General features: G+C 40.6%; 1 protein-coding gene across 2 annotated transcripts in view; it reads left to right on the top strand.

Moving 5' to 3' along the window:
• The first annotated feature begins 420 nt into the window (after positions 1-420).
• LOC136874822 (phenoloxidase-activating factor 2) overlaps positions 421-22,781 on the top strand; it is an 88,300-nt gene continuing 65,939 nt past the window's right edge. For both annotated transcript variants that reach the window (XM_067148500.2, XM_067148499.2), the window contains exon 1: positions 421-646. In XM_067148500.2, the coding sequence (XP_067004601.2) occupies positions 453-646 (194 nt within the window). In that variant the 5' untranslated portion in view covers positions 421-452. The remainder of the gene's footprint in view (positions 647-22,781) is intronic.

Genomic DNA, 22,781 nt, shown 5'->3' with positions numbered 1-22,781 from the left:
CTCCTGAGGCTGAGTGGACCGCGTTCCAGGCCTCGTACCACTTTTCAAATTTTGTGGCAGAGCCGGGAATTGAACCCGGGCCTCCGGGGGGGTGTCAGCTAACAATGTAGCTGCCCACCCAAATTGTGGAATGTCTCCCTTTTTCGACTGTCTTGCCCGCTCATTCCTTCCTTCAACAGTTGGTCACTCTAGTATTAACTCTGTTCCTAGCATTCAAATGTTCACAGCCAACCGTGTCTTCTCTCTCATTTCGGGACACAAACTACCACTGGATAAGCCTGGGTCATGTCAGCGAATTGTTCCCAAGATCTCTGCAGTAACATTTCCGAGACTGTCCACTTGATGGCACTGATGACTCGATCGAGTAACACGGTGACTTAAACGCTAGGAATATACGGTAACCTTCCTCGCTACGTCCTCTAAACCCAGCAGTCCAGTAGCGTCTTGGCACGATGCGGTACCGCCTGTTGTATTCCGTGGTGGTGGTGCTCTTTCAACATGCTGCCAGCCAGGACTTGAGTTTCGACGAAGAAAGTACTTGGCAGTCTTGTGCTTGCAATGAAGAGCCTTGCTCATGTGTGGTGTTCTACTTGTGTGGAAGAGATGGACACATTATCACGACCGGTTTCGAACTTGTAGACGAAAGGTAAGATCTTATATCGTAAGATGAATTTATTGCTTTGTTCTTCGGGTAGAATTGATTCTCGTTACCAAAGGATAATCAACGTTCAAGATACAGCAGAATTGTTTCCAAAAATAATATATAGTTGTTAGTAAAAGAAAGGGTGCTGCCATGCCTAAGAGGTTTTAAAGGCATAATAAGTTCAGCCTGAAGGGCGTAGGTTTGATTCCGCGTCAGGTTATCACAACATTTACAGATGAAACTTTCATTTCTACGGGTTCATATGGCCTTAGGTTTCATTTAACCTACAGTAGAAATGAATACCAGGATAATCCATAGGAGTAAAGGGATCCGGAAAGAGAGCTCATCAAGCAATGTTACGGATGCTATATTACCGACTTTAGAACCCTTTACCTGCAAGACTGCTGGGGTCTATATCACCCAGGGTTGCCAAACTTCCCGGATTTTACGGGAGAGTACAGTTCCTATCCGGGACGGCAATTGTTTCGTATTTTGAACCTCAAGAGAAATACGTCAATATTTCCACCTCTGATAAAAACCAAGAGCTTTCTTTCAAAGAGAATAGATTTCTTCACTCCTTGGTTTCTTTATCTGGTGTGATTTCGTGGATTTTTAGAATTGTTTTTTATTTTATTGTTTGCAATCGTCGGGTTGTCCGTTCTGGTGAATAAGACGCGTAATAGTGCATATCTAGATGTGGTAGTTCGAAGCCACCGCATGTTCGTGTGAAATTGTCATCTGTGAGAAATATTCTATTCTATTGACTTGATTAGGTCTGAGCTGTTCATTCCTGTAAATTTTTCTTCAATTTCTTGCAGAGAATTTTGTGAAATTGCTAAGAATGACAAAACATTGTTTACAGCACTTCAGAGAAATGAAAATATATTGAAATTGAAAGAAATGGTATGAATAAGTAAATAAACGATTTTTCCCCGTTTTTTTACGTCGCACCGACAGAGGCAGATCTTACGGTAACGATGGGGTAGAAAAGGGCTAGGACTGGGATCGACCGTGGCCTTAAGACAGGCTATTGTATGGTGTACAATGGGAAATCTCGGAAGACCATCTGTAAGGCTGCCGACAGTGAGTTCGAACCCATCCTCCCGCGAATACAAGCTCATAGCTACATGATCCAAACCGCGCGGCCAACTTGCTCGGTACTGTAAGTTTCAGTCTGTGTATACATATAAATACATGCGTTAACGAACTGCACTTTTTAAAAAAACGAAGTTTATAACTTGTAGAATACGAGCCCGTTGATTTCCCTAGATCGCACATCTGTCCCGTGTTTTTATTTCAGTTATCTGACAACCCTGATATCACCTGTAGGGATATTGTTTCTGTGAGTAACCTTCTTCGGTGATTATTGTCCATTGGTAACTACAAAACGTTTACGTTTTGGCTGTTCTTTGGTAAATTCTATAGCACTTACTGATACGTCTCATTTAAGGTTGAATTAATGCTATTTTTATTTATTTTACTTGTCTTTAGTCATAGAAACCCGGTCAAGAAAGCCAAGAATAACGGCCGAGAGGATTCGTCGTGCTGACCGCACGACACCTCGCAATCTGCAGGGCTTCGTGCTGAGCAGCGGTCGCTTGGCAGGCCAAGGCCCCTCAAGGACTGTAGTGCCATGGGGTTAGTTTAGTTAGTCATAGAAATGTTACAATTCGCGATCCTCTATTAATTTACCATACTAAAATATTATTATTCTTCTCCTCCTCCTTCGTCTTCTTCTTCTACTTTCCCATCCCTAGCAGGGTCGCTGGTGCGATTTGTTTGGTACTGGCTTACGGCTCGATGTCCTGAGACAACCATATGTGGATTTTATTTATTTAGCTTATGGCTTCTAGTACCGAGAGTGTCGGAGGTCATGTCCGGCTCGCTCGGGGGAAGTCTTCCTAGTTGACGCCCATGAGCGAAATGGCGTCTGGGTGTGAGCTGGTGATGATAATTAGGTAGGGAGAGGTTGAAACCCGGTGTCGACACATAGCCTTCTTCTGTTAAATATCACCAAGAGGTCAGTTCAGAGCTTATCGAATCACCATCAACAGTGTGGTATACCCTCATTCTATATGAACATTGTGGACAGGTTTGGCATTGAACCCAGACTTTCGGCACTCAGCCTAGGGATTAGAAACTGCATACCACCACCTCTCCTAGACCAGCGTTCTGACGGTGAACTATTTCCCCCAACGAGTCTCGAACCGGCTAACAACGCTATCACACCATGCCTTAACGATCATGGTCACCATGCAATCTAACCTATGTATTCACTATTGCGTGTTTCTGTGGAGGTTGGTAGTGTGGTGTGTTGTATGTGCAGTAGAGGGAGATGTGTATGATGACAATCACAAACGCCCAGTACCTGAGCCAGAATAATTGACCATACGCAGTTAAAATCGTCGACCGGGTCGGGAATCGAATCCGGTATCCTGTGAACGGGAGACCAGTGCCCTAACCAATCAACCAAGGAGCCGGAGAATTTTGTAATTATTTTTGTTTATTATTTTTAAAAATATATGCCCTTACTGGCGAGACCTAGTGTTTACAGTGCAGTATGCCTTCTGGTATGGGCTAGAGCATTTTCGTTACTCTCATTGATCTGTCACAGACTTATCCTCGGCTGTGACAATATGAAAGTGACTGAGGTATGAGCGTTGCTAGTAATGCCATTCCTTCTGCAGCCAGTCCCTGCTATGAATGGTGTGAAAATGTTGCTCATAGGATCGTGGTGCATGTATTTCAGTGGGCTTGGCAGACTGATATCTAATCGCAACTTCTGGTTCGGTGAGGAAAGCAACGGGAAACTACCTCACACCTCATTTCCCTAGTACACCTCTTCAGTAATGCCTAGGCCATCTATGACAGCTGATGGTGAAGATGTTGAGGATCCAACCAGCCTTAGGGCTGTGGACTGAACATACATACACAAATCGCCGATCAGAAATCCGTTTCTCTGCCATCTGGTAGAGTAAACTGGAACTCGAAATCGACAAGCAAGCACCTCAAATAGCGTCAAACAAAATGTCTACAAAGAGTAGCTGAGGCCGCATCAATATTATTATTATTATTATTATTATTATTATTATTATTATTATTAGAGTAAACACATTAATTACTTTCAACAGTAGGCATATTATACTACATAAACAACCAATAAGAGAAAATATCGAATATTATATCTCAGAATGGAAATGTTTTTGAATTGTGTATTACGTCACTGCCTTCGTGATATACAGGCCGTACTGTAGCTGGGAGGTGAACAGTTTCCCCCGTCCGATCCGCGTAATGCAAGTCTGTATCTTTTCGAAATATTCCCAAATGTTGAGTTAATATAACGAGTGAGATCATTAACACTGTGATTGTTTGATATCTAGTAAATTAGGCCTATGCAATTTTAGGAGAACTGGGTTTAAAATGTTATCACATCAAAGCGATCAAAGCATAACGATTGTCTTATTCGTTAATGTACCTAACAAATCATAATTATTATGCATTAATAAAATAAGGAGACAACGCACGTACAAACATAAATATACTGCTACTACTACTACTACTACTACTACTACTACTACTACTACTACTAATAATAATAATAATAATAATAATAATAATAATAATAATAACAAAAGCTTTAATTCCATTCTTCTAGATGATCATAAATACTGCAGCTTTCGTGTTATTTTCTTTTTCTTACGACTTCTTGCATTGTATGTATGTTTTGTGATCAGCCCGAAGCCTGGTTGGATCCTCAACAGTTCCACCATGAGCTGTCATAAATGGCCTAGGCATCACTGAAGAGGCGTACTAGGAAAATGGGGAGTGAGGTAGTTTCCCGTTGCTTTCCTCACTGAGCCAGAAGTTGCTATTACATATCAGTCTGCCAAGCCCAATGAAATGCATGCACCAACCGACCCTATGAGCAACAGTTTCACACCATTCATAGCAGGGACTGGCTGCGTAAGGAATTGCGTTACTAGCATCCCTCATACCTCAGTCACTTTCATATTGTCAAAGCCAAGGATAAGACAGAGACAGATGAATGTAAGCAACAAAATTGCTCTAGCCCATACCAGAAGACATAGTGCAGTGTAAACACTAAGTCCCGCCAGCAAAGGCATTCTTGCATTATGCTTCCAATATATTTTTCAGACCCTTTCTTCTTCACAAACATTTAATGAATTTATTTATAGTTGTTTAGGTATAGCCTATGTTTAGCCAAATGTTAATGCACTGGCCAGCAATATCTGTTAGTTTCTTCCCACATTCACGGAAATTACTGCGGAGTTAAGTTGCATTGCTTCTAATACCGTTCCTAAATGTTATCTGCTAGCAACAGTTTAATTTGTAAGAGTGTAAAACGTATAATTATGCCAAATTATTTAACAGAAGATTAAGATTTTTAATCTGAATTTAGTTTTACATTTCAGGCTGTTTTTTTTTTTTTTTTTTTTTTTTTACTTTCACTTCACATTAACTTTCTGGGAGAAAGTCAGCGCGTTCTCAATATTACCTAACCCAAGAAATATCACAAATGGAGGTTCATTTGGTTACTGACCATTTATGTTACTGTTAGTCTTGTTCGAAGTCGACAATAAAACGCACTATTATAAAGACATAGGCCTATACCAAGAAGAAAGTACTGTAAGTAAAAAGCAGAGCTCACCACCAGCACGGGTTGCTCCAGTTTCCTTCGCAATTTTTCTCCATGAAAATAAGAATGTCACTACCACTATTTCGCCGACAGGGCAATGAACTTCGCGGTGTCCTCTTTGATATATCTAAGCAAGGATTTACAGGATTATCCCTTACGTTCATTGGGTGGGGCATCTTGTGCTTGTTCTATTCCGGTTGACTCATTCTTTCTACGCAATTAATTTGCTGCATTATGACAGCTAAATGCACATTTTTCAGTACTTCAATTCCAGAAGGGATCGTAGGAAATAACGTTGGAATTGTTCTCAAAATTCTCAAATATTTCATAAATTTTCACGAACCTAGTCAAATTTTCTCACTAATATTATTACAGATAATGGTTTATTTCGCGTAGACAAAACGAGCGGTAGGCGCCATCACATTGTGGTCCCGAGTTATACTAATCTTATTGCATGCTCCGATTTCTCTACAAAGTGTCCTATACGCGTGCCACTCGCTGTCACGCTAGTTCAGCAGATTTTGGACATCCCACTTTTCAACTCAGTTATTATATTTTTGCTAGCTTTATAGTTCTGCAATCATTGAAGTTAGTCTGATCGACACATTTCTGGGATACATGGATTTTTACCGAGGGACCAGGACTGGAATGACAACGAAATAACATACGTTTTCTACATAAAAAATATTGCAAGTTTTTCGTGATTTCTGAAGTTTCTACAATATTTTATTAATTTGTGCGGGATAATGCAGCAAGTAACTTAATTGATAACGGGTCCCTGACTTGCTAAAGATTGGTGACAGAAAGTTTTATGATAGTGAAAGGAAATAGGAGGGATAATGGATAATTCTCTCGATTAGAGATCTAAATACCAAAACCAGAAAACCATGAATGGTCTTGGCCTATCAAGCGACGGCTGCTCAACCCAAAGGCCTTGAATATTATGAGATGTCGTGTGGTCAGCACAATGTGCCCCTCGGCCGTTATTCTTGGCTTTTTGGATCGGAGCCGCTATATCCTCAATTGTAATGATGTAGGCTGAGTGAACCTCGAACCAACCCTCAGATCCAGGTAAGAATCATTAACCTGGCCGGGAATCGAACCCAGGGCTTCCAGGTAAGAGGCAGGCACCCTAATCCTTCACCACGGGGCCGGCGATCTAAACATCAAGACAGCTAAATACATATTTTTCAGTTGTTCATTTCCAGAAGGGATCGTTGTTTGTAAGAGAGTGATATACCTACATATTGCCTTATGGCTATCGCAGTCGGATGCAGCCCTTGTAAGGCAGATCCTCCTGTGAGGGTATGAGGCGAGTCATGTGTGGGAAGCTGGGTGTTATTGTGGTATATGAGTTGCAAGGATATCGGGTACAAATACTCAATCCCCTAGATAATAGAATTCATCGTTTAGATAGAAGTTCCAAACCAGGAATCGAACCTGGGGACCTTAGGTCCGAAGGCCAAGACGCTAACTACTCAGCCATGGAGCCCGACTGTAATAGCGGTGGTGAGTAGTTCCCGGATCTTTAAGCACTAAATATGCTACAAATGTGTATGCTATTATGCAATAAAAAGTTGAGAGTTTGCACAAAAAAAAAACAATAATAATAATGTTTATTTTACGTCCAATTACCTTTTACGGTATTCGTAGCCGCCCCGAGGTGCCGAAAATTTGTCCCGCAGGAGTTTTTTTCATGATGGAAAATATACCGCACTTGAGTGCCCTCAAATAACACCGGACTGAGATGGAATTGAACCTGCCAACTTTAGCTAAGAAGACCAGCGCTCTAACGCCTCGGCTGCTCAACCCGGAGAAGAAAATGCAGTTAAAATCGTATAATTTTATTTTCTCACCTGTTTACATGTAAGTACCATTTGCTGCAAAACAAAGTTTCATAATAGACAACCCGAACGAGTGGGCCGTGTGGCTAGGGTGCGCAGTTGCGAGCTTACATTCGGGAGATAGTGCGTTCGAACCTCACTGTTGGCAGCTCTGAAGGTGGTTTTCTGTGATATCCCATTTTCACAGCTGGCGCTGTACCTTAATTTAAGACCACGTAAACAAGTTGTAAAAGTCAATCAAAATCAATTTAAAGGTTGAGAATGATCTTTCTATTGAATCGTACAGGCGGTAGGGCTCACTACATCAACTGATGTGACTGGACAGTATTTATACGCTGTTTTCGTTTTTGTCACATATATTGAACACACTTGACAGGACACATCGGGTCGGCGCCATCTGGTTGAACGGTTACTCTTACTTCGACATCCACTGAATTAATAAATAGGCCTATTTCATGCTATTCTTTTGTATGGACATTTTCACCAAATTAACATTTAAAAGTAAAATGAAGACTACCGAAGTAAGAAGTAACACATTAAATGAAGCGACTCCTCGTATGAATGATCCTTTGACGTGGTGAAAGGAATACAGGAAAGTTCACCCCTTCTTTTCTCTCTAGCTCTCTGCTTGTAAAGTATGTAGTCAAAGGAATGTAACACTGCTCAGATTTGAAAATTCAGGCAAGAGATGTCAAAAAGGTGGTTAAACCGATTTTGTTCAAGATTATTGAAATTAACATTAATTTCAGACGTATTTCTTAAAATAGGTTATGTTTAAAATTTGCAATAACGCAAAAAAACCTCGGAATATGCATCAGCTATATAATTATGTGCATATGCATTTTCAGAAAGTTTCAGCACTAGTGATGAGTGTATAATAGCAAGAGAAAAACACGAATCTCATGCAAGAATTTATGGCTTGCTTCCTGCTTCGTTCGTTGAATGTTTACTTGGTTATAGTATGTTGAAGTTGCTGAGGAATGCGGTGTTTTCTTTCATGGAAGGGAAAGTGCCTGCAGATATTTGGAAATAATAATGATATTTTCTTGAGAACATTCAATTGCTGTGCAATTAAAGAGAAGTCTGGGTGTCAGAAATGTGTCCCTTAGGAATTCTTTAAGGTATGAGAAATTGATGAACCGGCTGCTTCACTTCGAAACACCGTCTACTACCACTGATCTGAAACAAGGGCGAACTTGTAATCTTGGCAAATGAAGACATTTCGTGAGTGATGCTAGAGTGATCTACAACATATCGACATGTATTTAATAATTGCACGTACAATGAGTACCTGTTATGAATGGTGTGAAAGTGTCACTTGCAGGATCCGTTGGTGTGTAAATTTCATTGGGATTGGAAAACTGACATGTAATAGGTCTTTCTGGCTCTGAGAGAAAAGCAACGGGATACTAACTCAATCTTCATTTCCATGTAAACCTGATTGACGACACTTAGGCTGTCGGTGCCAGTTGATGACGGAGGTCTTTGAGGAACAAGCAGCTTTCGGTATGAGAAATCAACAAACAAACATACAAACAAACAAACAAACAAACAAACAAACAAACAATCAAACAATCAAACAAACAAACAAACAAGCAAGCAAGCAAAATCTACTCTGTTGAAGGTCCTGGTCGATACAGTGTACTTGTCACTAACTGCAGAAAAAGAAAATTGTTGTGTACAGTGCATGTTGGTGAACGTAAACTCTGTCAGTCACCACTAATCTACATTTAAGAATGTCGCTCAGATGGCAGATTTCCTAACAGTTGTTTACCTAGTCTATTCTTTAATGATATCAAAGAAGTTGGAAATTTATCAAACATCTTCCTTGGTAAATTATTCCAATCATTATTCCTGTTTCTAAAAATGATTATTTGCCTGAATTTGTCCTCTCGAATTCCAGTTTAATCATCTTTCCTACTTTTAGAATAACCTACTAAGGTCATTCCACACCATCTCTCCACTGACAGATTTATTTATTTATTTATTTATTTATTTATTTATTTATTTATTTACTTTATTGTGAACATAACAGGTCATTAGTCCCAATTACAATGTTCACGAAAATTGTTATTCAGACGTTAAAAATACAAATTAAAAACTAAAACACTGCATAGCTAGAGTAATCTTAAAACTTGATTCCTCTGACACACAAGTCACATTACTAAAAAAAAAAAAAAAAAAAAAAAAAAAAACGGTTAATGTACCTAACATTACATTACAGTACTAATACATTCTAATTAAAATTAGTATAATATTTAGAGTCCGCCTCTGTGGTGTAGTGGTTAGCGTGATTAGCTGCCACCCCCGGAGGCCCGGGTTCGATTCCCGGCTCTGCCACGAAATTTGAAAAGTGGTATGAGGGCTGGAACGGGGTCCACTCAGCCTCGGGAGGTCAACTGAGTAGAGGTGGGTTCGATTCCCACCTCAGCCATCCTGGAAGTGGTTTTCCGTGGTTTCCCACTTCTCCTCTAGGCGAATGCCGGGATGGTACCTAACATAAGGCCACGGCCGCTTCCTTCCCTCTTCCTTGCCTATCCCTTCCAATCTTCCCATCCCTCCACCAGGCCCCTGTTGAGCATAACAGGTGAGGCCGCCTGGGCGAGGTACTGGTCATTCTCCCCAGTTGTATCCCCGACCAAGAGTCTGAAGCTCCAGGACACTGCCCTTGAGGCGGTAGAGGTGGGATCCCTCGCTGCGTCCGAGGGAAAAGCCGACCCTGGAGGGTAAACAGATGATGATGATGATAATATTTAGAACAATTACTTTTAACAGGATTTCCACATGGAATGTAATACATTTAAAAACATGGTTTACAACATTTATACTAGTTTATACTAGTTTTCCTTTAAAAAAATCATAATCTATTAATTATGTTCAGAAGTACAGTGTTACATGTCGAAATGAATGTAGCTTCAGTCATACTAAAAATGTCAACATAGGGATGAATATTATTATAGTCTCTCATTGCTCTGTTAATTGAGGAGTTCTTATGCATTTCAGTCTTAGCCTTTGATAGAAAGAATATATTTCCAGGACGACTTAGTTTATGTGGCACATGAAATGTTATTGACTTCAATATGTTTGAGTCATCAATTACAGAATTAATTATTTTATACAGGAAAGTCAAATCTTTGCAACTTCGTCTGTGGCGCAAGCTATTCACACCATGTTCCTTCAGTATACCTGAATAATTTATGAAGGTTGGGTAATTTCCTGTGATTTTATAAGTCATGAATTTTGAAAACTTGTTTTGAGTACTCTCGATAAGATTGGTACTTTTTGTGGTCATTGGGAACATTCCGCTCAGTCGAGCTGTCCCAAATCTTTCCAGTCCGAAGTTTGCAACAATTTCGTGATACTACTATTTTATCGGAAATCACGCAGAACAAATCCGTTGATTTCCTCTGGATCTTTTTCACTTCTCGAATCAAGTAATCCTGGTGAGGGTTACATACATTGGAACCATTGACAGTGGAGGAGGAAAGGAAATGCTTTCCCTGTCCCATTTACTTCTTCTACTTCTTGCAGTGTCTTATCCGCTCCGAATGTTGTCCTTCATCATGGTGATCTCACACTTGTTAGTGGCGATAGGAACAGTTCTGTTGAAGACATTTGGTATCTCAATGATAGATTCCTCAAGCATAATGTCTGTTGGCGTCCTCGACGTCTCTCTTAGAATAACGAATACTACCATAGGTACCATTCATTCTTGAGGACAAGTCCAGAGTACTCCAGTTTCAGTTGCTTAATGGTGTTAGGTAGCTCTTTATTCTATCATTTCGGCTGAGTGCTTTTTGGTTAGTCACAGCCGTCAATGAATCATACCTTTCAATACTTTGGTCAATGACCAAACTGAATTCCATACATCGTTTGGTTCATTATTCTATTTTCCTTCAAAGACCGTTTTCCTTGACTGCTCCAAATATATACTTCTTAATATCCTCCTTTCAAGTGTACAAAGTGCCCTCTCATGATTGTACACATTCCCTAAAATACCATTTTCCTTGACTGCTCCAAGTATGTGCTTCTTAATATCCTCCTTTCACATGTATTAAGAACCATCTATTTTTACTAAGATGCAAGTTTCACAAAAACATTTGCGAATTTTCTGGCGGGTATTTACTTTATCTCTCGTAAATAAGCATACATGATCCACTAAATGGCAGTAATGCAAGTTATAGCTGAACATACTGACTCATTCATGTTTACGCAATCAACAAAATCTCTTCGTAATTCCGGATAAACACATATGCGTAACAACCATTCCATCTGGTGCAACTTCCCTTGTTACCAAGCTCGATAGCTGCGGTCGCTTAAGTGCGGCCAGTATCCAGTATTCGGAAGATAGTGAGTTCGAACCCCACTGTCGGCAGCCCTGAAAATGATTTTCCGTGGTTTTCCATTTTTACATCAGGTAAATGCTCCGGCTGTATCTCAATTAAGGCCACGGTCGCTTCCTTCCCATTCCTAGCCCCTTCCTGTCCCATCGTCGCCATGAGGCCTGTCTGTGTCGGTGCGACGTATTTTTTTTATTTTAAAAAGTGCTATTTATTCGGGGCTTCGACCTAAGATCTTTTGTCCCTACTTTGCACCATATGTTGTGAACCTGCGTGTATTTTGGAAATGGCGGAAGTGTAAAGTGTTGAATGTGAGGAAAGGAACATTAAGGACGACACAAACACCCCGTCCCTAGGCCAGGGATATTCATCATTTACAATTAAAAAGCCCTGACCCGGCCGGCCGGGGCCGCCGGGTGACAGGCGGACGCGTTGCCCCCTACACCTCGGTGCCGGACTCCATGCGACGTAAAGCAACTTAAAAAAAAACTTCCCTTGTTCAACCTTCGAATGTGTACGTCAATGGAAGAAGTTCAGCAAACGTTTTCGTGAGCGAGTTTTACTCTACAACATTAATAATAATGTTATTCGCTTTACGTCCCACTAACTACTTTTTAAGGTCTGCGGAGACGCCGAGGTGCCGGAATTTAGTCCCGCAGGAGTTCTTTTACGTGCCAGTAAATCTACCGACACGGGGCTGTCGTATTTGAGCACCTTCAAATACCGCCGGTCTGAGCCAGGATCGAACCTGCCAAGTTGGGATTAGAAGGCCAGCGCCTTAACCGTCTGAGCCACTCAGCCCGGCACTCTACAACATTGATATGACCTCGAAAGTGGTAATGCGCTTCTCTACAGGCTGGTCGGAAACAACGTGAACCGGTTATGTGAGCGCTAGAGTGTTGGTCATACTGATAATCAATTTGAAAAAGTAATTCGATATCTCGCACCGTCGTCGTTTTTGTCAGCTGCTGAAGTCAACCAATCAGATCGCTTCGAGGGTGAATTTAACTGGGCTCTGTGAGGCGGTGTCGCTAAATCTGCACGTGACTTGAGACTGGCACGAGAGAAATCAGCATCAGACACAAACACATCGTGGGTTTCACCGTAGCGCACTTGCTGTGGCGCGATCGTGTCAGCTCGGAGGTCCGCGTTTACCGGGGCGAAGTTTTATATTTTCGTTTGGTGCTACACCGCCTCACAAAGCCCATTTGAATTCACTCACGAAGCGATCTGGTTGGCTAACCTGAACAGCTGATAAAATGAGAACGGCATGTGATATCGAATTACTTTTTAAAAATTATTTATCAGTATGACCAACCCTCTAACGTGGATATACCCGGCTCTCGTTGCTTCCATATAATCAGTTGTTACTCCATATTCAATAATATGGTTAAGCATGTCTGGAAGAAAACTGCATTTCCACCTCAAAGTCGTATTTTGTTGCTAAGAAAACTAATACTTTGTAGTATAAATTATACGTGAGAGCAGAATTAGCATACATACATACATACATACATACATACATACATACATACATACATACATACATACATACATACATACATTATCATTATAGACTGTTATGCCTTTCAGCGTTCAGTCTGCAGGCCTCTGTGAATTTACTAAACGTCGCTAGAATCCTCGATTTACAACTAGTGTTGTGGCCTCATTTAGTTCCATACCTCTTATCTTTAAATCGTTAGAAACAGAGTCTAGCCATCGTCGTCTTGGTCTACCTCTACTTCTCTTACCCTCCATAACAAAGTCCATTATTCTCCTAGTTAAGCTATCCTCCTCCATTCGCCTCACATGACCCCACCACCGAAGCCGGTTTATGCGTACAGCTTCATCCATAGAGTTCATGCCTAAATTAGCCTTTATATTTTCATTCCGAGTACCCTCCTGCCATTGTTCCCACTTGTTTGTACCAGCAATCATTCTTGCTACTTTCATGTCTGTTACTTCTAACTTATGAATAAGATATCCTGAGTCCACCCAGCTTTCACTCCCGTAAAGCAAAGTTGGTCTGAAAACAGACCGATGTAAAGGTAGTTTCGTCTGGGATGTTGCTAAAAAAAAAAACACTCGACTGATAATGGTATAAAATCAAATATATCGAAAGTTCAGATGTAATCAGTGCTTATTGTGCCAATTTAGCTGCGCATGGCGTTACTTTTACATTTTCAAATTCAAAATCAAATCAAAATCACTTTATTTTGCAAATAAGGTGTCCACCTCGGTGGCAAATGATACACAAAAATACATTGTTCATAAGCACTAAATTTTAAATTAACAACAAAGAAGACGTTTTCCTAAAATACAATAGTATACAATTTACATTAACAATTGTTCTATTAAACACATAGCTCGTCCTTTGTTGCTCCTCGTAATGTTATCGTTGAGTTTCTCAATTTCAAACATTAACCCAATGTTTATATTGTCATTTGCATTTGTACGTAACAGATTTCTACATCATGAGCCACTATGTATGGCAGCTAAAATTACTGGAATAATAATTATTTATCGCTAAATTTCCTGTCGTATTCATTATTATACCTATATCTATCAAGACTCATGGCGGAAGTATTTGTTCCTTTTCCAAAATCTGTACAGATATTCAAGAAAAGAATAAACAGCAACAGAGAAAAGAAATGTTAGAGAACATTCGACCTGTGCAGGTTATTGTAAATAAAGAATTTTTGTAAATAAATTAATTCCATCCCCTTGTCTATGGAGATTGGACAGCTGAAGTAGGGGACTGCCTGTAGGGGTGAAATACAGTGGGGACTTCGAGGGCCCTGGGGCCACTACGGTAGCCGTGAAGACCCTTTAGGAACTCTGAAGAGCGGTGGCAAAAGGGGCGCTGGCTAAGACGCAGCAGGTCGTTGTGCACGTTAAGTGCCAAAATGCATATATATAATAAAAAAGCAATGTAAATTTAAATATCATAACAGTTGTATAGTATTATTTGAAGTGATTCCACATACTGTACACGAGTTGATTATCTGTGTAGTACAGAAGATATTATGAGGAGAATTTTGTAAATAATGTAAATTTATTAAGGATGAGCTATGTGTTTAATAAAAAAAATGTTAATGTAAATTGTATTAATACTGTATTTAGGAAAATGTATTCTTTTCTTTTTAATTTAAAATTTAGTGCTTGAGAACAATGCATTTTTGTGTATCATTTGCCACCGATGTGGAGACCTTATTTGCAAAATGAAATGATTTTGATTTGATTTTCATTTTCAAAATGTAAAAGTAACGCCATGTGCAGCTAAATTGAAACAATAAGCACTGATTACATCTGAACTTTCGATCGTATTTGATTTTATACTATTATCAGTCGATTGTTTCTTTTCAGCAATATATGCTAATTCTGCTCCCACGTATAATTCGTACTACAAAGTTTTAAATTTCTTAGCAACAAAATATGACTTGAGGTGAATCCTGAGTCCATGGGAGCATTTATTTGTTGACATAATACGTCTTTGAATTTCAGTACTAATATTATTTACCACGTGAGTAGGCTGCGTGGTTCGGGCTTTGTAGCTGTTAGCTTGCATTCGGAAGATAATGGGTTCGAACCCTACTATCGCAGCCTTGAAAACGGATTTTTTGTGGTTTCTTATTTTCTCACAAAGCTATACTTTGTACTTTGGATACACGGCGCAGCCGCTACCTTCCCAGTCCTAGCTCTTTACTATCACAACGTTTCCAAATAACCTATCAGCGTTGGCGTGGCACTCAATCCCTAGCAATAAATAAATAAATAAATAAATAAATAAATAAATAAATAAATAAATAAATAAATAAATAAATAAATAAATAAATAAATAATATTGCTTCTGCAGTTAACCTCAGATTTCAAATATGTAGAACTGGATATAAATACATTGAGAATGTCGACTGTCGAAATGGCTGAAATATACTCAATGTCAGACAAGAGTGGCTATGGATGAAATACATAAAAATACCACAAATCCCATGGCACATCTGTCCCGAAGGGCCACGACCTACCAACCAACTGCTGCTCTGACCGAAGGCCAGCAGATTACGAGGTGTCGTGTGGTCAGCACGACGAATTCTCTCGGCCGTTATTCTTGGTTTTCTAGACCGGGGCCACCTCTCACCGTCAGATAGCTCCTCAATGGTAATCACGCAGGCTGAGTGGACCTGGAAACAGCCCTCAGATAAGGTAAAAATCCCTGACCTGGCCGGGAATCGAACTCGAGGCCTCCGGATAAGAGACAGGCACGCTACCCCTTCACCGCGGGGCTGGCTGGTCAAACACGTAGGTTGGTTAAACAGTAATGGCAACGGTGCTATAATTTATACCATGTATTATTGGCAGAAAGAATAACGGCCGAGATGATTCGTCGTGTTGACCACACGTCACCTCGTAATTTGAAGACCTTCGGGCTGAGCAGCGGTCGCTTTGTAAACCATGGCCCTTCGGTGCTGTTGTACCATGGGGTTTGGGTTTTATTATTGGCAGAAGAAACCCTAGTTTCACTGTGCTTTCCCCGCTCCCGTGTCTACCGTCTTCTGCCACACGCGTAGAAGACGTCGTGCCCCGCAGTCATCACCCTACGTCACGAATGATGGTTTCTCTTATATCATAATGCTTCCGGCGAACAGGCTCTTTAATATGAAAAAGAGGACCGATGACCTTAGATGTTATTCTCCTTTAAACAACAAGCATCATCATCATCAATATGAAAATGTGGTAATCGCAAGGACTCACTCATATCGGGTGAATACAGCGACCGAAAGTGTGCCCTCCATACGGTGGTGGTGTGAGGCCATGTTCACTGTGGCTTAAGACATTCATAGGGTCATACTACACTATGCTACGCCTCTCTAGAAGACGGTCGATGAAACGTACTTATCGATATTGCACCTAGAAGAACGGCTATGTGATAATATTTCAGCTTAGAACTCTGACCAGAAGGTTCTTTCTGTATTCTAAGGCTCAGTACGGCATGAACTACGTGAACGAATTTTCCTGTTTTACATGTGCTGCGGGTCAGTATTTCCCCCTCAACATTGTCAAATAGCGGTATTTCGAGGCGTAACGACGTTGTGTTATTCTTAGAACACCGCCTTCGTCCAGTACTCAGGAGAAATAAACGGCAGTAACTGTCCAGTATTCCCATCAGTCTTCAGGACAATGCACGGTTTGACTCTGCTAACGTCATCATTAGGGCCCGGATTCGTATGCACTAAAAACTCCGAAAATATGCATGCTCATATGCACTAAAAATGTTTTAAATATGCACGAAAATCATCATCATCATCATCATCTGTTTACCCTCCAGGTTCGGTTTTTCCCTCGGACTTAGCGAGGGATCCCACCTCTACCGCCTCAAGGGCAGTGTCCTGGAGCTTCAGACTCTTGGTCAGGAGATACAACTGGGGAGTATGACCAGTACCTCGCCCAGGCGGCCTCACCTGCTATGCTGAACAGGGGCCTTGTGGAGGGATGGGAAGATTGGAAGGGATAGGCAAGGAAGAGGGAAGGAAGCGGCCGTGGCCTTAAGTTAGGAACCATCCCGGCATTCGCCTGGAGGAGAAGTGGGAAACCACGGAAAACCACTTCCAGGATGGCTGAGGTGGGAATCGAACCCACCTCTACTCAGTTGACCTCCCGAGGCTGAGTGGACCCCGTTCCAGCCCTCGTACCACTTTTCAAATTTCGTGGCAGAGCCGGGAATCGAACCCGGACCTCCGGGGGTGGCAGCTAATCACGCTAACCACTACACCACAGAGGCGGACATGCACGAAAATATGCACTAAAAATAAAATAAAATACAATTACCAGACACATTATTTAATTTTAACTCTGTGTTAAGTTGATAAACATGTTTTAATTCCTTGCAAAATGATGCATGTCAGTAAGTTCCAACAGTTTTTCAATGTTTTCAGGAGTCAATAAATTTCTGTTGTCGGCCAGAATTAATTTACGCTGAAAATTATCGTTCTACGTCGACGGACGTAAATGGGTAATACTTGAGCATTGGCACTGATTGCTCAGAACATTCTTCTGGTAAAAATTTGGGCATTTTTACAGTTTGATCAGGTGAAACACTGCAGCAGACGAAGAGCAAGTTAACAGATGAACGCACTTGTTTAAGCAAATCTCGGGTGGCTACTGTAAGGAGAAGGAAAGAGTAATGTCAGAAAGAAGGAAATAGCTATTGTGAAAAGCGTCATTATCCGTCTACCAGCTTGTATTGCGACACTGAAAGCGTTTTCCTTGATCAGGGAAGGCTTCTCATGTTGTCAAAGGATGTACAACATACAAAGGTTTTTCAATTTTTCATTTCTTTCAGAAATCTTAGGTAATCGAGCACACATAAGAGAAAAATATGTCCGTATATGTACTGACGCTCAAAATATGCAGTAACGTTCGAAATATGCATTTGCATATGCGCATATGCATTTTTTTAATCTGGGCCCTAGTCATCATAGATCTCCTGCGTGACTGGCAATGGAAGCTACTGGAATTATAACCGTGTTGCCATTTTTTTGTATCGACCGGCTCCTTATTTGAATGGTCTGCAGTGAAACTTTCGGCTCAGAGGGTCCCGGGTTCAATATACGGCCGGGTTGGTAATTTTAATTGCGTCTGGTTAATTCCTTTGATTCAGTGACTGTGTACTTTTCTCAACACACTTCTCTTCACGATACAAAAATGGTGAGGATCTGAAAGAGATTAGGTGAGTGTCACAGGTATTTTAGAGGATGCAAGATGTTATATTGCGATATGAATTATTGCTATATTCTCTGGTATAATATTGATATTCCCATTTCGTCAATCTTGAGGTAGAAAGTTGAAGCTTATTAGTTACTGCGTCATTACTTTCATCATGCGCACTCTCTTATGTTACTCATAGTAGTTCCTGGTCAGATATTTAAACGCAGTGACGTCATTAATTTGTATCCAGTATTTTACACTGTTGAACCTGATTGTCCACCCAAACTAATTTGGATTTTTAAAACGTAGTATTTAATCGTTCAGCATAGGCACAAGCTATCTCAGATTAATGTTGACAAAAAAAAAAACACAATCGAATGAATCTAGTTACCTAAAATACAGGAGAAAATAAATTCTTCCTAGTGACGTGATTTGAAATAAACCTCCTACACGCCGTTCTCTAACGATACACGAGGACACAGTTTAGGAACAGAAAATAGCTGAAAAAAGATAGAAAAAGTCCATTGTTCACATGCACGAACAGAAACAATATCGAATTTCCAGTTTCTGGTTAACCGATTTCCTGTAATACTTGTTATCTTGAATAAATTATTAATATGGTATTTAATAATAATGTTATGGGCTTGATGTCCCACTAACTACTTGAAAGGTTTTCGTAGACTCCAAAGTGTCGGAATTTAGTCCCACAGGAGTTCTTTTGCGTGCCAGTAAATCTACCAAAATGAGGCTGCTAGTATCCAGTATTGGGGAGATAGTGGGTTCGAACCCCACTGTCGGCAGCCCTGAAGATGGTTTTCCGTGGTTTCCCATTTTCACACCAGTCAAATGCTGGGGCTGTTTGTTAATTAAGGCCACGGCCGCTTCCTTCCCACTCCTAGCCATTTCCTGTCCCATCGTCGCCTAAGACCTATTTGTGTCGGTGCAACTTGTGAGAAAACACGAGGCTAACGTATTTAAGCACCTTCAAATACCACCGGACCGAGCCAGGATCGAGCCTGCCAAGTTGGGGGCAGAAGACCAGTGCCTCAACCGTCTGAGCCACTCAGCCCGGCTTAATATCGTATTTAACCTGGCAGTTGATTAAATGAATCGCTAAGCAATAGCACACGAGTTCAAATACATAAACTGATTTACAAGAACATTCACTGATCTTTCGATTCTTCCCTTGGAGGAAGTCAAGTATCTTGTAAAAGAGACTTTTAATCCGGCGTGGAAGTAATGACCGTTTCTCAAGGGCGAAGAACACAGCACCAGGCACTTTGTTTAGCTTCTTGAAGAACGTCTTGTCCTACGTCGTGATCACGAGTTTCCGTGTGAGGTAATTATTTACTTCGAACGTGACGATACGGAGAAATTTATGTTGGAATGATTGTGGTCGTCTAATAGTGGTTCGAGTCACCCCTCCCGAGACTGGGGAGGCGTAGGTGAATAAAGAACGTATTCCAGATTAAAGTTTGAGGGACGATTTCCTGTTTTAGGAGTGGATATAGTTTTGCTAGTATTGCGTAACATACATGTAGTTTCTGATTTATGCGGTACTTCCATGTTAAACGATGGTCAAGGAATACTCCCGGATACTTCACTGCCTTCGTATTAGGTGTGGCTGTTCTATTTAGAATTATTGGTGGTGTAAGTAGTGGACGTTGAATGGTAAATATCATGGTTTCAGAGTTCGGTTCATTCAGTGAAATTCTCCAGTCCTCTAACCAAGCTGGTATTGTTTGCAGGGATTCTTGCAGGCGGCGAGTGGTAGTTAAGATGTCATAGGGTGATGTGAAAAATTATAAATGTATTCTTTATGTAATTTCTTTACGTCGCATCGACAAAGATATGTGTTAACGGCGACGATGCGATAGGAGAGGGGATGAAGGGGCAGTGGCTTTAATTAAGGTACAGCCTCAGCATTTTCCTGTTGTAAAAATGAACAATCACTGAACCGATAATGGGGTTCGAACCCACTACCTCCAGAATGTAAGCTGATAGCTACATGACCCAATCCAGGCGGCCGCTTGCTCGGTGATGCGAAAACAGCTGTGTCATCTGCATACATTGCGATGTTGATGAATGGAGGCGATAGAATGCCGTATGTATAAATGTTGAAGAGTGTTCAATTTGGAAATTTAACACGTGTTCACCCCTTGGAAACCACCGTAACTAATTAGTTTCTTTAGACTGTTCTACATTGAGGAACAAATAATGGACTTGGCAACGTTGCACAGTACCTACACGTGGCGGTGTTGTAAGCAAAAAGCAAATGCGCGCGTGTAGTGTGTAAGCCATTTGCTGGCTTCTTGTGCATTTGCGTGGTGTGAAAATGGGAAACCGACTGTGGGATTCGAACTCGCCATCTCCCGAATGCAAGTTCACAACTACGCGACCCTAACCGTACGATCGTTATTAGTATTACATGTGCAATTACTTTTCCAAGTTTTTTTCTATTGGCCATAACTTAATTTCTGAATTTACTTTGCTCTTTTTTTCCATTCTTCTTTATTGCAGAAATACTCGTATTGCTGCATTAGTAGGACGTATAGTCACTTGCCCAAACGAATACTTTTCGTCAGTTTCTTTGTTGCAACACTTTGTCACATTCCGTAGTATTACGCTATGAATGGTAGACCCCCGCCCCACATTCTTCCTGAAGCTGTTATCGTCACTTCACTTGCAACACGTATCACTGATCTCACAATCAGTAATACGTAGAATGTAATAATAACTCTGATACCTTTAACTACAACCGCCACGAGTCCGATCACAAGTTGGAGCGGGGCTAATGATTGCGTGCGAGGAAAGTAATGTAGCCTATATCCTACGCGTGCACACGAGCGATCATCAGGTCTCCGACTCAACTCTTAAAAGCTGCGTTTACACTAGCGAAACTCCTTCGCGGAAGTCGCTCGGGCGAAACTTACTCGCTTCGAGTGAAATTTCGCACTACCCAAAACAGAGCGCAATTCATAGCGAAAAATAGCGCGAGTGGGGCGAGCCGCCTTCGACAAGCCTGAAAGCTTCAGTTCTGGTTTTGCAGCCAACATGGAAACTTGTTTTGTCCCTACAGCTGCTACATTATTTCATCATCATCATCATATAGTAGATTAGTGTCATGAAAGTGTCATAAAGTTAAAATAAATTTCAGTTTTTCTAAGAAATTGAAGTGTTGCGTTATTCGTGCCGGTCAGTGTAAGTTCTTCACAATGACCCAAGAATGCTTCAAAATAGGTACCGGTAGGCTCAAAAAAGTAATGAAATGACACAATTTTGCATTTTAAACCAATAGTAATTGCTTACCTGATCCAGTGACTCTGCTCTTATTTTCTTTCGATCTTTCGCTTCGATATGATCCCAGTAGAGCTTTCATCTTCCCTTTCACTGTAGAAATAAGAAAGTTTAGTTGGGAATTAATTTCCTTCCACGCATCTTCTCTTTTATTGCGATTGAAATAGTTTTCGTTTTTCGGATTCCACATAAAATCTCGATTTTTATAGAGCTCGATGAGCTGCAAGCCCTGTTCTTGATTAATCCCACGAGCAACTTTGGGGACCACGTTTACACTAAGCGAAATTCGATGAGCGAAACCGTTTGATGCGCGGACAAAAACCGACAAGGCTCCGGCTCGCAGCGAGGGCCTTCACTCCGTAATTACTCAGGGGTGAGGGAGCGTCTACACTACGCTCAATTCCCTCGCGAAATTGCGCTTAGTGTAAACGCAGCTTTAAGTTTGGACAGAAACGCAGCAGTGTTATTATACAGTAGAACCCCGTTTATCCGAAATAAAGGGGGCGGAGCAATTTCGGTTAACGCGTTTTTCCGGATGACACATGGCAAATATTTTTGAAAGTTAAATGTCGAAATAAAAATTCATGAACTCTGTTAAGGAACATTAAAATGTTTGCATAATGTCACTCATTGTATAAAATCAGTGATTTTCTTCTGAATTTTCTTGGTGCAGCGCTGTCGTGCAGCTATATCGCGCCACCGTTTAACCAACAATACATCAACTGGTGCAGATTTATTGCTTTGTTCAACAAAGCTCAAAGCGATCTGAAATAATGAAACATATTTTTGTTACTTCTGAACTGAATACTGTACACAGTAGTTTTATTACAGTAGTGTAATTAAAGCGTGTGGTACTGTATTTTAATAAAAATTCGAAGTGCATTAAATCCATCATCTGCTGCAACTCGATTCTCAGAACTGCTATTATCAAAGTCGGAGTCGTCTGCATAATATTCTTGACGAATAATACAGTAATAATAATAATAATAATAATAATAATAATAATAATAATAATAATAATAATAATAATAATAATAATTCCTGCTTGTTCAAGAAAAAATGTATCATGGAACGAACTAGGGGGTAAGAAACTTTTTTTGTTTTATGCTACATGTGCATTCTGGCATAAGTCATAATATATAAAAATAGAGTTTGCCTAGTAGCTCTCAAGACGTTTAACAAGATAATTACTGACATCGACGGCTAAGAACGGGAGGGTAAAAATAAAATATTAAAATACAGTTTTGCCAGAGCATTTCGGTTAATCCGGGTTTCGGTTAAGTGAAGATCGGTTAAGC

The sequence above is a fragment of the Anabrus simplex genome, chromosome 5 (genome assembly GCF_040414725.1).
Source record: "Anabrus simplex isolate iqAnaSimp1 chromosome 5, ASM4041472v1, whole genome shotgun sequence".
Lineage (NCBI taxonomy): Eukaryota > Metazoa > Arthropoda > Insecta > Orthoptera > Tettigoniidae > Anabrus > Anabrus simplex.
Note: the sequence above shows the minus strand (reverse complement) of the source record. Positions and strands in the feature narration are given on the sequence as shown.